Raw genomic sequence first — 14,277 nt, forward strand, 5'->3', positions numbered from 1 at the left:
CTTTTTTTTTTTTTTTGCCATAATCTACTTGTCCAAACGGTTTTACAGACTGTGAGCGAATCAAGCTCGTGATTATTTGATTTATCTTGAAACATGAATCTTTGATTGGCTAAAAACCCTCCACACACCAAAACCATATAGAATTGTGTTAGCTTAGAGATTAAGCTAGATTAGCATGTGGTGATCATTTTATATTCATAAGAAACAACAAATCGAATAAGAAACATCCGATAATGTATTACCTTGTAGCTTATTAATATAATTAAGTCCTGCAAACGAACGCCTGCGCTAGCTTGGATTATTAGCTAGCTCTTATCCAAAACTAAATAAATTATATGGAAAGCACACAAGATAAACTCTAAAATAGCGTTGGCATTTGAAATGAGGTAATTAGGAAGAGAAACGAAAGGAAAGAGACTAGAGAGAGCACCAGACTGACCAGACAATTAGCAAGAAGTGGCCATTTTAGTCAAATTGAAACATTTCGATATGACCAGTCCTAAAATAAGATCCAAATATATATGAAGTTTCATAATCCAAAAACAAGTTCTATTAGTTCACTTCAATCGAACTGTATGTCAATAAGGATCAAGGAAAATACAAAAAAAGGCGGATAAAAAATCAGATCAGATATCTGGAAAGAAATTAATGGTACAATCATCCAGCAAATGGGACGTGTTCAAGTAAGAACTCGCGTTCAGTGCTTCAGCCATCCAGTGCCAATAATCGTGTTAATGTCCGAACTATCTCTGATGCTCATAAAAGAAAACACCTCAGTTTTCCTAGGGAGCATCACCAAAGTTGTTTGGAGGCGGACAAGAAACAAAGAATACATGACAGACATCTATAAAAGTGGAAAAAAAGTTGCACCTCAGCTCCTCTTAGATCTCTTCCTCTTGGGTTCTCTCTGAATGGATTTTAAAGAGGAATGGGAACGAGCACCAACAGCAGCATAGGTTCTAAGTTTCTCGAGAATCCTCCTTTCACTCGCATGCAATATCAGCGAATGGTATAGCTTTCTCTCTTTAGCACAACATTTTTCCAGTGCTTCAATATCATCTTTTATTGAACTTGAGCCATATAAACTCTCCCTCTTATCAGCAAGCCACACAAGAGCATTGCATACACTTTCTGTCAGCAACAAGTCTGCTCTCATTTCTGAGATTTTATCCCATGTAATATTCCATTTTTCGGATAAAATTGTGTCAATGGATCCTTCGTGGTTATTTGCAGCTGAGACTGCAAGATCCAACTTGCGATAAGTATCCTCTGGCAACAATATTATATACAATAAAATCAACAACTCAATTTGCGGTTCCCCATTAGATGATATCTCAAAGTATTCAGCACTCTGGCTGTCACATCCTCTGGATTCCAATCTTCTCCAAAGGGATAACCTAGCTCTAGTAAACCTGCTAGAGAATAATGAGGAACTCCATTCTTGTACCAATTCCAAATCGATATTGACAATGCCAAAGGAATTATCTGGCTCTGTAAACCCATATCTGTGAAGCAATGCAGCGTTACCCAGCAAACCATATGTATTAAAGACCTGAGATGGAACAGAAAAAGAAACAACATAAAATGAGGGAATGATATGAGAAAGCATCTTTCTACATCAAAGGTAGCCTGAAGCAAACAGAAATGAATACTTGAAATTTGATTAACCATTACACAAGGTGTCAGTATGATACCCAACAGTCATTGGTAAAATACAGCAAAGGACCACTTTATCTGCAGTTACAAACAACGGCATGCCTCATGTGACAACAAAGCACTATAATTAGGGTTGCCAACTAATCCAAGCACCAGGGTAAAAATTATTGAAAACCATTTCCTGTGAGAAACATAATTTAAAAGACATTCTCATTGTCACTGTTTTTCCATTGACTTGTATTGTCCTCAGGTTGCAAGGTTTTAAAAGGGTTTTAAAGGACCCCTCAACATAGATGAATAAACCATGAATACTAAAAAACCTAGAAAGCATAGGCAGCTGCTCAACAAGATGAATAAACTCATTCGACTCACTTATTCTTAGGGATAGAGTGAAAAGATAAGTTGAATTTGTCATTTTCCCCTTAAACTAAAATTTTCCTTCTCATGCTGTCAAATTCATGCGCTTCCTCTATACATGATCAATTGGTCTAGTATCAGCTCTAAGAGCCAACAGAATGGTAACTGAAAAAACATCATTGGTAGTATGAGAGATAGTTCCTGTTGTATTAAGTTTTCTGTGAGACTTCAAAGTAGAAAACTAAGGATGACTTAATTAAGGACATACCAAGTTGATGTAGAAGCAACCAACGCTAAAAAGTTCTCTACACCTGGTCATCTAGGAACACAGGCAACTTCAAGAACTCCAAAATCCAAAGAAATTCAACTAATAGGACTCTGGTCAGATATTGCATTAAACCATGACAGCTCATAAATACTCCTGATGCCACTGGTAATAATAAGAAAGCACAACATATATACAAAGACCTCCTATGAAATCAGCCAAACCATGACTCGAAACAATGGAGCTAAAAGAGGTAGAAATTATTTCACCTTCTACACTGCTGATCTGGATTATGTTACTAATTTGAATGATATCGCAAACTGTTAAGGAGAGATAATCAAATGACAATGTACCCCAGACAGTTCAATTTCCCCAGCTGCAACCCAGATAAACATCCTCTTAGACTTCAACAATGAGGACTATTCCAAAGTAGAATTCAACAATAAGGACTGCTCCAAAGTAGTTCTAAAGGTCAACATGTTGATTCTCTAAAGCAGAAACATTTATGTGGTCTCAAAGGAAAAATAACAATATAAATGCATTAGCTGTGAGATCATCAACAAGACATAAGAATAAAATTTAGATACAAACCTCAACTCCAGCTTTAACATCTTTCACCATAATCATTTCCAACACCAAGGGATCATCGCCAGTAATTGAAGAGCAATCCAGCTCGCTTGATGGTTCCTTGTTGCCAATATTATCAGCATCTAAGTCAACGGTATCACTATTGTCAGAGTCATCATCAGATTCAGAATGAGATGATGTACTGGTAAAGTGCACATCCTCAGCTCCAGTCTTGTGATTAAAGCTGCATGATTTGAAGTTACAACCAGGAGTAAGAAAAAAGAATGACTACCATAACCGCATAACATATCAAGAATTTTAACCATCGTAGAGATGGCATGCATACTCACAGGTCTGCCAAAGGAACCATTCCAAATCCATGATAATCATCAATCTCAAAAGAACGAGAAGCAATCAAGCTCTTCGCAGCAAAATATTGCTCGACACTAAAAAATTTTGGATCAATATTTGATGGCAGCGAATCCAAAAGAGGCAGTATGCTTTCTTTCCAATCCTCATAAATAAGAGCTTTGTCTTCCTTCACTATCTGCCTACAAAAAGATCACCAAATGATGAAAAGCCAGAAAATCTCAAGCCAATCAAATTCACAGTTGAAATCCCATCTTTAAAAAGACAAACAATCATCCAATCCCACATGAAGATAGTAGACAAATTGATTTTTTTTTTTCCAATTTTATCTGCCTACAAAGTGCACGATAAATTACTAATTTTTTAGCCATATCAACTTCACAACCAAAACTCCATCATTAAAACATGAATAATTATTCAATCTCACAAAAATTAAATCTTTTCCGATACAAGCAAACAAAAAGACTTGAACTTGGGAGCAACTAAAGTGAGTAAACCCAAACCAAAAACCAAACCATTAATTACTTTGAAGTTCACCTTATGGAGCTCAGTGCCACGAAGGAGCAGATCAACTTCATCAAGAGACCAAACCAAAGGCAAGCACTCACAGTCAGGCAAGACTTGAAGGTAACCAGCCCAAGGAGAGTCCCCACCTAAGCTCTTCTCATACATTAGAGCCATTGATAGTCCCAAATAACCATCCAAACCAGTAGATTCAATCAAGTCTTGAGCCCTACTTGTCTTAATAGTAAGGCAAGCAGTTTTTGGTATTTTAGCAATCAAATCTCCTTCTTTCAAATCCCACAATGCCTTCACTGAGATTCCCTCTTCTGGGGTATCGATAAATTGGAGAGTGTCATTGCTCCATTCAATGCCTTGGGATATCATCCACCTCTTGAATGCCCTCAGTCGCCTGCTTGACATTTTTGCTTCTTCCTCTCTTCTTCGGTTGGTTCTTTTGTCTGTGGGTTTTGGCAGGGTTTTGTTTTATTGGGTCAACTACTAATGGACCAAGCCCTAAAAATGGATGGAGTCTCATTAACACAGATGCTAAACCAGAGTGGGCCCAGCCCAATAGGCTTAGGCTGGCTTAGGCTTTTAGAGTAACAGAAGAAAATAGAAATAATAAGGAGAAAACGATTCATAAGGTGTTTTAACACTACACTTCGAATAAATAACGCAGCAAAAGTGAGAGAGAGAGACACAGAAAGAACGACAGGAATTGAGACGACGACCATAACAGAGGTAAGCAACTTAGACGTTTTCCTATGTCTTGCCATTTTCAATTTTTTCAATGTTGTATAGGAATTTATAAGGTTTGTGTTTCTATGAAAAATTGCTGATCTGGGTTTTTCAAGTTTTTTTGTTCTTTGTAGTGAAATAGGGAGGGAAAGTTGGTTTATTGTGAGATTTTTCTTGATTGAAGAATGGCGTAATGATTTTCAATGCCGAAGTTAGAAGCTTTTGTCATTTCTGGATGCTCTTTGAAGTTGCAACTTGTTGTCTTAGGCATTTGAAGCAGTCTGAACCGAGTATTTTGACTCCATCTTTTTATGTTTTTTGGCTTAAAGATATACTTTTCATGCTTGGATTTGGAGGGGTTCTATTATTTTCAATAAAGGTTAATTCTTGTTTAATGGGTGGCAGTTGGTGAATGCTCCACATATTTGGGCAAAATCGCTTCTTTTTTTTTCTTAATTATTATTACTGATTCAGTTAACAGCTCAGATTGCGAGGACAGCAGCAAAGCTAAACAAACAAAACCTCTCTCTTTGCCTGCCATTTTCAAATTTGTTTCATGTTTTGTAGGGATTTATTAGGTTTATGTTTCTAGGTTATTTGGGTTCCATAAAAATATCTCTACTTAGGATTCAAAACCTAAATATTTTATTTCTTAGTCTGAGAAGGAGAGACAGTTGGTTCATTTTGAAACTTTTGTTGATTTATTCTCCTCTCATTATGTGTAGAAAGGAGAAGTTTCACACTTGAATTAATGAGAGTGTATAAGTTATAAACTATTGCTACTTGTGATAGTTGAGTTTTTAAATTTGGCAACTTAATGTATAGTTTTATTGTTTTAAGCTTTTAAACCAGTTTGAACTGAGTGCTATTGGCTCTATTTTGCTTCTTCTTCTTTTTAATAGTTTAAAGCTATATTTTTTGTATTTAGATTTGTTTTGATTCTATTGTTTTCAAATAACAGTTAAGTACGGGTGGTAGTTGGGGAATTCACCTATTATTAACGGATTATTGTTTCATTTGTTGATTGCTGATTTTGTTAAACAGTTAATTAGAGTATGAGTGGTGCTCCTGTTAAAAGATCGCATGAAGAGGGTGTTTATTCTTCTTCTTCAAAATACCCTCCACATGAGGACACAGGTTCAAACCCTAAGCTGACATCTGGGGTTTCAAATGAGTACCATCCACCATATGAGATGGGTCCAGATGCTCGGGTGGCAAAGATTTCCAGAACTGAGTCTCGAGATGCAGATAGAAGATCACCTTTGCATTCAATGTACCGAATGTCGCCATCTTCAAATGAATCACACATGGATACTCATTCTAATGTTGCTCCTGAAAGCAGGCTTGAATCAAGGGATTCCAAGGACAGCAGAGATCACAGGATTGAAAACCGTGACCCAAGGACTGATGCAAGAGAGGTGTATGGTGAGGTAAAGAGGGATTCACAAAGCGTTAAAAATGAAAAGGATGTGAGGTTTGATAGTAGAGGGGATGACAATAAGGAAGTAAAGCATGACAGGGAGGCTCATATTGATCCAAAGGATGGTTTTGGTGCAGCAAGTAGTCAAGTGAATTGGAAGGAATCCAAAGAATACCATAGAGGAAAGAGATATTTGGAATCCCCAGGTGGACATGTTGATCCTTGGCATATATCACGTGGTAATTCCCAAGGTCCAGCTGAGATAGGAAAGGAAAGCACTAACATTGAGGAGAGGGATCATGTGGAAGCTCATGAGGCAGTTGGTGAAAATAAACTTGATTCAAAAGGTGAGGAAAGATTTAAAGACAAGGATAGGAAGCGGAAAGATTTAAAGCACCGGGAATGGGGAGACAGAGATAAGGAAAGAAGCGACCGAAGGGGAAACATGCAAGTAGGCAACAGTAGTGCTGAGGGCAAGGAGTCAGTGAAGGAAGAGAGAGAAGCAGAGAGGTGGGAGCGGGAGAGGAAGGACCTGTCAAAAGACAGGGAAAGGTTAAAAGAGAGGGAGAAGGACCACTTAAAGAGAGAATCAGGAGCTGGAGCTGAAAAAGAGAGTTTGCACAATGAAAAGGAATCTGCGGATGGAACTGTAAGAATCTCAGAACAGGAAAATCCAGTTTTAGAGCCTAAAAAACAGAAAGATTTTGATAACTGGAAAAATGTTGATAGAGAAGCTAAAGATAGAAAGAAAGAAAGAGAAGCTGACATAGAAGGAGATAGACCTGAGAAGGGAAGCAGGATGTTTGGCAAAGAATCTGATGATGGATTTGTGGATGGGGAAAGGATTAGTGAAAGAGAAAGAGAAGTTTTTAACTATGGAGTCCAACAGCGTAAGAGGATGCTTCGGCCTAGGGGTAGCTCACAAGTGGCAAATCGTGAACCCCGTTTTAGGTCCCATACCCAGGACACTGAAGGGTATGTTGTTACTGTTTTAAGTGGAAGTATGTTTTCCATATGGTTGATTTTGGATTATTGACAACTACCATGTGGAAATTTGCTTTAAAATATTTGTAATGCATGTCTAAACTGCTGTTGTTGGAGCTAATTGTCTACCATGTGGAAATTTGCTTTAAAATATCTGATATGCATGTCCAAACTGCTGTTATTGGAGCTAATTGTGTAGAGATTTATCATACAATTATATTTTCTTTCTGAATATAATATTACTTTTAATAGTGTTGAAACCCTTAACTAAACTTCTCTTTGCATGAATTCTTCAGATTGTTGGCTCATTTAGATTGTTTAAATTAAGCATGATTTCACTTCAACAATTCAAGAGTAAAGTTTTATGGAACTTAGTCTGAATGCATTATAACTAAGTTTCTCTTTCTTGCAGATGTCAAGGTAAGCTGTTTTATTCCATTTTATGAAGCTGGAACTTTATTCGCGATATGGTTAATGGAGTCTGTGAGTTGGTTTCTTTTAGCATAATGGAAAGAGTTTAGTTATTATATTTGACTGCACAATGCTAAATTGCAATTTAGTTTTTCCCACCAAAGGCTTCAGGCAAGATGGATTAGGAGGCACTTACAATCAGCATCATCATTTTGCTACATATTATACTGTATTTGCTAATGATTCTCTATTCACAATCAGCGTTATCTGAAGGTTGATTGCTGCTTTTTATTTCTTTTGGGCGGAAACTTTTGGTTAACCTGAATTTTCAGCTTTGTAAAACTGTATTGCAGTATGAATCTTGTTTTTCCTTTTATGTAAGCGTGCAGCAGGTTGCAGGGGAGTTGAGTGAAGGGAGCTCCTTCTGATTACTGATTGGAATGTTAAATCTGAAATATTTGGCTATCATTGCATATTTAAATTTTCCTTTTCCTTTTCCTTTTCCTTTCTTTCTTTTTCTACTCTCTTAATGCATTGGATATACCAGAATGAGGTGTTGCCTTTTATTTTCACTTTCTTCTTTTCTTTTGTGCTTCTGTATAATATATTCTTGAGCTTCTGTTAATAGGTAGTTTCCTTAGTTTTTTTTTTTTTTTTTTTAAGTTTATTTGTCACTAGGAATGAGTAGTTTTTGTCAACAACTCCTGGTCTTTGCTGTCATGAACTGCTTCTTTTGGCAAACATATTACTGCTTCCTGATGAATGATTAAAAAGCTCGAGATAACATTAAAGTTCACAAGTTACCCAATTTCCTTTATATAGCTATTGAGTTTAGTTTCTGATGCTCAGGCAAATCTGAGGTATCCTCTGTTGTTTATAAAGTTGGTGAATGCATGCAAGAGCTGATAAAGTTATGGAAGGAGTATGAATCATCTCAATCTGATAAAAATGGTGAAAGTAGTCATAAGGGCCCCACTCTTGAAATTCGAATACCAGCAGAACATGTTACTGCTACAAATCGCCAAGTAAGAGCATGCTACTGTATATAATAGTTGACACTCTTGCTTGTTTTGCATCATATGCTTTTTTTTTTTCTTGCATCCTTCTTCCTTTATTTCTTTTGAAAATGAATTTCCCCTTGGCTCTATGGGGCTTGCACAAATGCTAAGTGGGTCAGGGACAGGGGTTTAGCTACTTGCATGCTGTTTGACTTGTAAAATTCAATGAATCGCATGATTCGGTTAAATCTGTACATCTGTGATTCACCACATGAATCCAGACAAATCATAATATTCAAATTGTGAATCGTAGGTTTCTAACAACTAACCAAATATCCATTAGGTTCCTTGGAAAGTTTCAGAACTTTTAAATTGGCCAAATGAGGATTTCTTAGTAGATTATGATTCAATTGTACAAGTTTAATGATGTGAAGTTAGTGACTTTATCTCCACTAGCCTTTACCTGCAAGTTGTGGGTGGTTTAGAATTGAATGATGAGATGGATTGTGTGGGGTTTGTTTCCTTGTACTTGTTTGTGTGTGTTTTGTGTCTGCAAACTGAATTTTTGTAAGATATGGCTGGTCTTAAATTTTTAAGCTCAATTTGTTGTTAGGTAACTTGTCTATAAGGGGGTGGGCGCCTTTTATGTTCTGATTTGTACAAATTTGTAGTGTGAAGGGTGAAACAATCAATTTTCTTTAGAAGAGAAGAGGCCTCTATATGTACATTGGGATTGCTGTATAAGAGCAATTAGATGTCATTCTAGTTCTCATGTTACAGGATTTCTGGCCTGTATTTGCTACCTTCATGCTTGGTATTTACTATTAAATATTTATATTCCCATGCTTAGTTCCTAAATTCATCAAGTGCAGGTAAGAGGTGGACAATTATGGGGGACGGATATATACACAGATGATTCGGATCTTGTTGCTGGTATGTGTGATATGATGAACAGTAGTAATTGTAGAATTTGTTGATATGTGAACAGAAACAATATTGTTGATGCAACTTTGTTGCAGTTCTCATGCATACAGGCTACTGCCGTCCCACTGCTTCTCCTCCTCCACCTGCCATCCAAGAGTTATGTGCTACTATAAGAGTGTTGCCTCCACAAGATAGTAAGTCCTTTTTGTCTATCGTACTTTATGATACTGCTTTTCTAAACATCATTCGCATCATAATGCATTCAAATAATTTGTACATATAAATGTTACATATTTGGATACAGCTACCTGTTTAAGCTTTTGTGTGTATATGTTTCTCTTCAGAATGAATTTTGTGTTGTTTGTTGACCTTTTACGTTAGAAAGTTTGTCAGATAAAATTTAAAACATTAAGAGTTAAACAGTGAAATCATATAGTGGATTGAGAATTTTGGATTTTGGTTGAAGCCTAGTCAACATTGAAATGGTGTAGTGAATTGGCATAGTACTATTGATTTTGCGATGTCAATCTGGTATGCATTAATCCATATCTATATTTGAACAAGTGAATCACAAGGGTGCAAAGTAACATTCCCAACAAGATAACTAAATCTCTTTACAAAAATTTGACATACTTGATTGTGTTCTTTGTCAAATTTCAAATGTCAAAAGAAAATACTTATTTTAGTAGTATATAGCTATATAAGAAACCTAAATGAAGTACTTGCTTATGTTTGTCTTGCTAGTATTGCATTTCTCCTCGTGTGTCATTACCATTTATGCTCTACTTTTGACACTTTAACTTTGACATGTGCATTAGGCTACACATCTATGCTGAGAAATAATGTTCGCTCACGTGCTTGGGGAGCTGGAATCGGTTGTAGTTACCGTGTTGAGCGTTGCTGCATTGTGAAGGTGGTTGAACAATTTTCACAATTTTAGTCTATTTTTCTCTGCAATTTATCAAGGACATCAGAAATGTCTGTAGTTTCATTTTTCCTGGATCTAGAGGGTATTATAATCACATTGCTATTACCAATCTTAACTAATATCTCTTGCTGCTTTTGCTGTTTGTTGTTTTTTTTCCTCCCTAATGGACAGCCTTTAATCATGCTTGTTTCTGTTATCTTGTTTATTTCAGAAAGGAGGTGGAACCATTGATCTTGAGCCCTGTCTAACACATACATCAGCTGTTGAACCCACCCTTGCTCCTGTGGTTGTTGAACGTACAATGACTACGCGCGCAGCAGCTTCGGTATGACATTGCCATATTTCTTCCAATACCCTAGGGTTTATGCCCTTAGCTTTTATGTCTTTGCATTTTGTTTCCATATACTGCTTACAGTTTTTTATTAAGCAATTTTCTGTTAGATAATTTTTGTTACTGTTCCCACATATGCTAAGTAACAACAGGTATATGTTGATGCATTGTTGATATTTCTACATCTTTAAAATGTAAGTTGCTTTTTATTAATTATTAGTTGCAGCCCATTGCTTTCAATGTTATGCAATTCATTATATATAAAATTGCCTTCACTGGTTTGTAAATGCTTGTTTTATACTGTTCATTAGGAGAGTGAAGGGGTAGAAAATCATGGCTTTTATGTTGGCCTTTATAAACATTCCTTTAACTATATAAATTTGAATAGTTAGCTTTTTTTTTCTTATTTTTATGATATTTGAAGGTATATATTCATGTTGAAAATGGATGCCTAGAAAACATTTGGGGCCATCACTAGTGGATAATATAGTTCATTTGTTTGTTTGTTTTTTTTGTCATTAATGTACCATGTAGAACTAATGTACATTTCCAAATAGATGCTAATTTTCCCTTTTTTCTAACTACTTTTATTCATGAAATTGTTGGGCATTTTAATTGCCATCGTGGCACTCCAAAATGTACATTGAAAGAAATGTTGTTATTGCCTAAAAATTTATTGAATAAAGGAAAGCAATAACATTAACATACTAGTGTTAACACAATGTAGAAAATTGAATGAATTTGTAATTTATCAAGTCATATTGTTTGATAGTCTCTATTATGGAGAAGTCTAAGTGTAGAAAGCCTTGCCACATATAGACGTATCACTTCCAATAGTCGTTTGTTAATATCAACATCTTCTTTCATTTTATAGAACAACATTAAACGTAAAGAACAATATAGTATTTCAGTCTTTATAATTTGTTTGTATTTTTTAACAAGTCTTAACATTTTCAATAATTCACAAAAAAATTATATGTCATGATAAATATGGATTCGCACTGGTTTTTAGCACTTTTTGAGAGGGGTTATGATGATGTAATGAATAACGCAAATAATTACATTAATTATAGTAATTCTTCTGTTAACAATGGAGATTCCAGTGGCAATCACAGTTCTGATAATGACAACGACGATGATGATGATAACGCGTCAAATGAAGAAGGCGAATTGTTTTGGAAAATAGAGTTTGATCGTCAAAAATTAGGTGCCTTAGCATTATATTATAACACTTATATATATAAGGAACCCTATATGGATTTGTACAATACTGGAATGCAATGGTTGAACAAAATATTATATGGATATTGGACCCGCTATGTAAACATGTTTATGATGGATATGATGACATTTCAGAGTCTTTGCTTTCAATATGAAAACCAATATGAGTTAAAAGCATCTAGAAGAATGTGTGTTTTTGAAAAAGTTGGAATATTTCTTTATACAATAGCTCCGGGTGCTTCCAACAAGGAAGTTCAAGAGAGATTTCAACATTCAAAAGAAACTATTAGTAGATACTTTAATTAAGTTCTTAAATCGGTTTGTTCGCTCGTTATAGATTAAATACAACTTGCAGATCCTGTGTTTGTAAACACACCGTGTAAAATTATGAACAATCCAAGGTATATTCCACATTTCAAAGTAATGTCATTAATCGTATTTATTGATAGTGCTTCGCATTAAATTAATTCATAAAATTTATTTTTTTAGTCAACTTAAATTGATGATTGTGATGGTTTCTCATATATTAAAATTGTGTAGAAGCTATCGACAATACATATATGCATGCACGTGTTTCTTCAGAAAATCAAATTTCATTTATCAGAAGAAAATGTGTGCCAACCCAAGTAATGCACACAATACAAGAATTTTTCTTGAGGTAATTGACAATCCACGTATAAAAATTTGTAAGCCACCAGAAAGTAGAAACGTGTGTGTGTGTGTGATAATTAATGTTTATTTTTTTTATTTTTCAATTTATAAAAAGTAAATGTATTTACAGGGAAATACTACTTGGTTGATTCGAGATATCCTAATGAATATGAATTTTTAGGTCAATATAGAGGTCAGAGATATCATTTGCAAGAATTTAAGAGACGAGGACAACCACAAAATCATGAAGAAATTTTCAATCATGTGTACTCTTCATTACGTTGTATGATAGAATGTACATTTGGAGTTTGAAAAATAAATGACGAATCCTACAGAATATGTCATCCTTTAATTACAAGCACTAGTTAAAATTGTTGTCGCATCCATGGCAATTCATAATTATATTAGAAGAACTTCAACGCAAGATATAGCACTTATGGAGTTCGATCATTATCCTGATTTTATACCTGATGATTTTCTAATTGACATGGCTTCACATGCACAAATGCAAGGACACCACAGGCCTTCACGAATGGATTACGTATGTGATGAGAGTGTTACAAGTTTAATAACACAATTATAAAATATTGTTCTAATATATTTAGGTCTTTTTGCAAAATTTTATTGGTTGTAAGATTACTTTTTATGTAATTGTTTATCAATATTATGAATGAAGTCTTTCTAGGTAATTATACCTCAACATCAAATTGAACTATAATTTTTAACTAAATATATTAAATTATTTTTTATTTAACCTAAATTTCAATTATTAATTTAACCAAATATATATTTTTTCAAATTAATTATAATTAAAAACTCTTTTTATAAAACTATTTTTTAAACCATAGTCATAACAGTCAGCATAATATTAAACACATTCAATATATATGATTATATTAGGTTAATGTGATGCACGCCCGCAGTGTTTTTTGATCATGGCTACGGGAGGGATAATATAACTGCAGAAAAAAGGGTGTAATTAGTCTCACTTACAGTAAGTTTGACAGTTCATTAATTAATTCGATCGAATAAACCACATAATTCCCCAGTTGACACCTATGTCTCTAGCTAGGTAGAAAATAATCTTGTGGAGGATGCTGATAGACGCAGCTGATTCATGTAGAAAGGTGCAGATTCCTGAGTCTCTAGAGAGGACTCGACTTGGCTTCCTTCTCCTGTAGATGTCTTCAAGATCAATACTGATGCTTCCTTCCTTATAACCACCAGGATGTGGCCTGGGGGTGGTTATCGGAGGCTATGCTGTTCAAGCTATGGTTAGTGCTCAGAAAATTACGAGGCAGCAGCATTCGATTCTCCTAGGCGAAGCTTGTGGTGCTTTGTATGGCATTCAATTAGCGACCGCCCTGGGGGTTCAGAGATATATATTTTTCTTGAGGCTGTAAGCAACTCGTCTCTGTTCTCATTCACCAGAACCATTCTGACAGCTACATTGACATCATTGCTGGAGACGTGTTTTAGTTCCAACCATTCTGACAGCTACATTGACATCATGGCTGGAGACATCTTTGTTTTAGTTTCTCCTTTACAGTCTTTTTCATGTGTTCATAACTAAGCTGCTGTAAACTTGGCCATATTCTCTAGTCATGAACTTGTTTTTAATGGGACATGTTCCAGAAGGTGCGAAACCCTCCATTCTCACTGATGTAAGGTCCTGTGCTTCTTGATCGATTTAAGTCGTTGAAATTTCGAAAACAAAAAGAATAAAAATAAATGAAAGCTTCACTACTGCTTCATCATCCTAGTGCTATTGTTAGAATTGTAAGAAATGGTTTGTACAAGGTCCGTTTCATAATTAGTAATAACATTTCGAGATAGTTTATTAACACTGGTAATAACATCTAAGAATTATACTAGGTCTCAAGGCTCTCAATAACTTCAATTAATACTATTGAAAATGTATGAACCAAAGACTGTAAGGGTTTCAATACTTGT

At 35.2% G+C, this 14,277-nt stretch overlaps 2 protein-coding genes across 2 annotated transcripts; one reads left to right on the forward strand and one right to left on the reverse strand.

Moving 5' to 3' along the window:
* Nucleotides 1-518: 518 nt before the first annotated feature.
* On the reverse strand, nucleotides 519-4,263 carry LOC105117927 (N-lysine methyltransferase setd6-like). Its single transcript, XM_011015747.1, has 4 exons — nucleotides 3,752-4,263; nucleotides 3,196-3,392; nucleotides 2,870-3,089; nucleotides 519-1,552 (listed from the first exon to the last, which is right to left on the reverse strand). The coding sequence occupies exons 1-4, from the start codon at nucleotides 4,136-4,138 to the stop codon at nucleotides 872-874; spliced, it is 1,485 nt and encodes a 494-aa protein (XP_011014049.1). The 5' UTR covers nucleotides 4,139-4,263; the 3' UTR covers nucleotides 519-871.
* Nucleotides 4,264-4,359: 96 nt separating this feature from the next.
* Nucleotides 4,360-10,476, forward strand: LOC105117926 (zinc finger CCCH domain-containing protein 13-like). Its single transcript, XM_011015746.1, has 8 exons — nucleotides 4,360-4,459; nucleotides 5,501-6,851; nucleotides 7,273-7,280; nucleotides 8,121-8,296; nucleotides 9,142-9,202; nucleotides 9,289-9,387; nucleotides 10,012-10,106; nucleotides 10,333-10,476. Exons 2-8 carry the CDS (start codon nucleotides 5,512-5,514, stop codon nucleotides 10,450-10,452), a joined length of 1,899 nt encoding a protein of 632 aa, XP_011014048.1. The 5' UTR covers nucleotides 4,360-4,459; nucleotides 5,501-5,511; the 3' UTR covers nucleotides 10,453-10,476.
* Nucleotides 10,477-14,277: the final 3,801 nt, after the last annotated feature.

This window comes from Populus euphratica, unplaced genomic scaffold (assembly GCF_000495115.2).
Source record: "Populus euphratica unplaced genomic scaffold, PopEup_1.0 scaffold1622.1, whole genome shotgun sequence".
In the NCBI taxonomy this organism is placed as follows: domain Eukaryota; kingdom Viridiplantae; phylum Streptophyta; class Magnoliopsida; order Malpighiales; family Salicaceae; genus Populus; species Populus euphratica.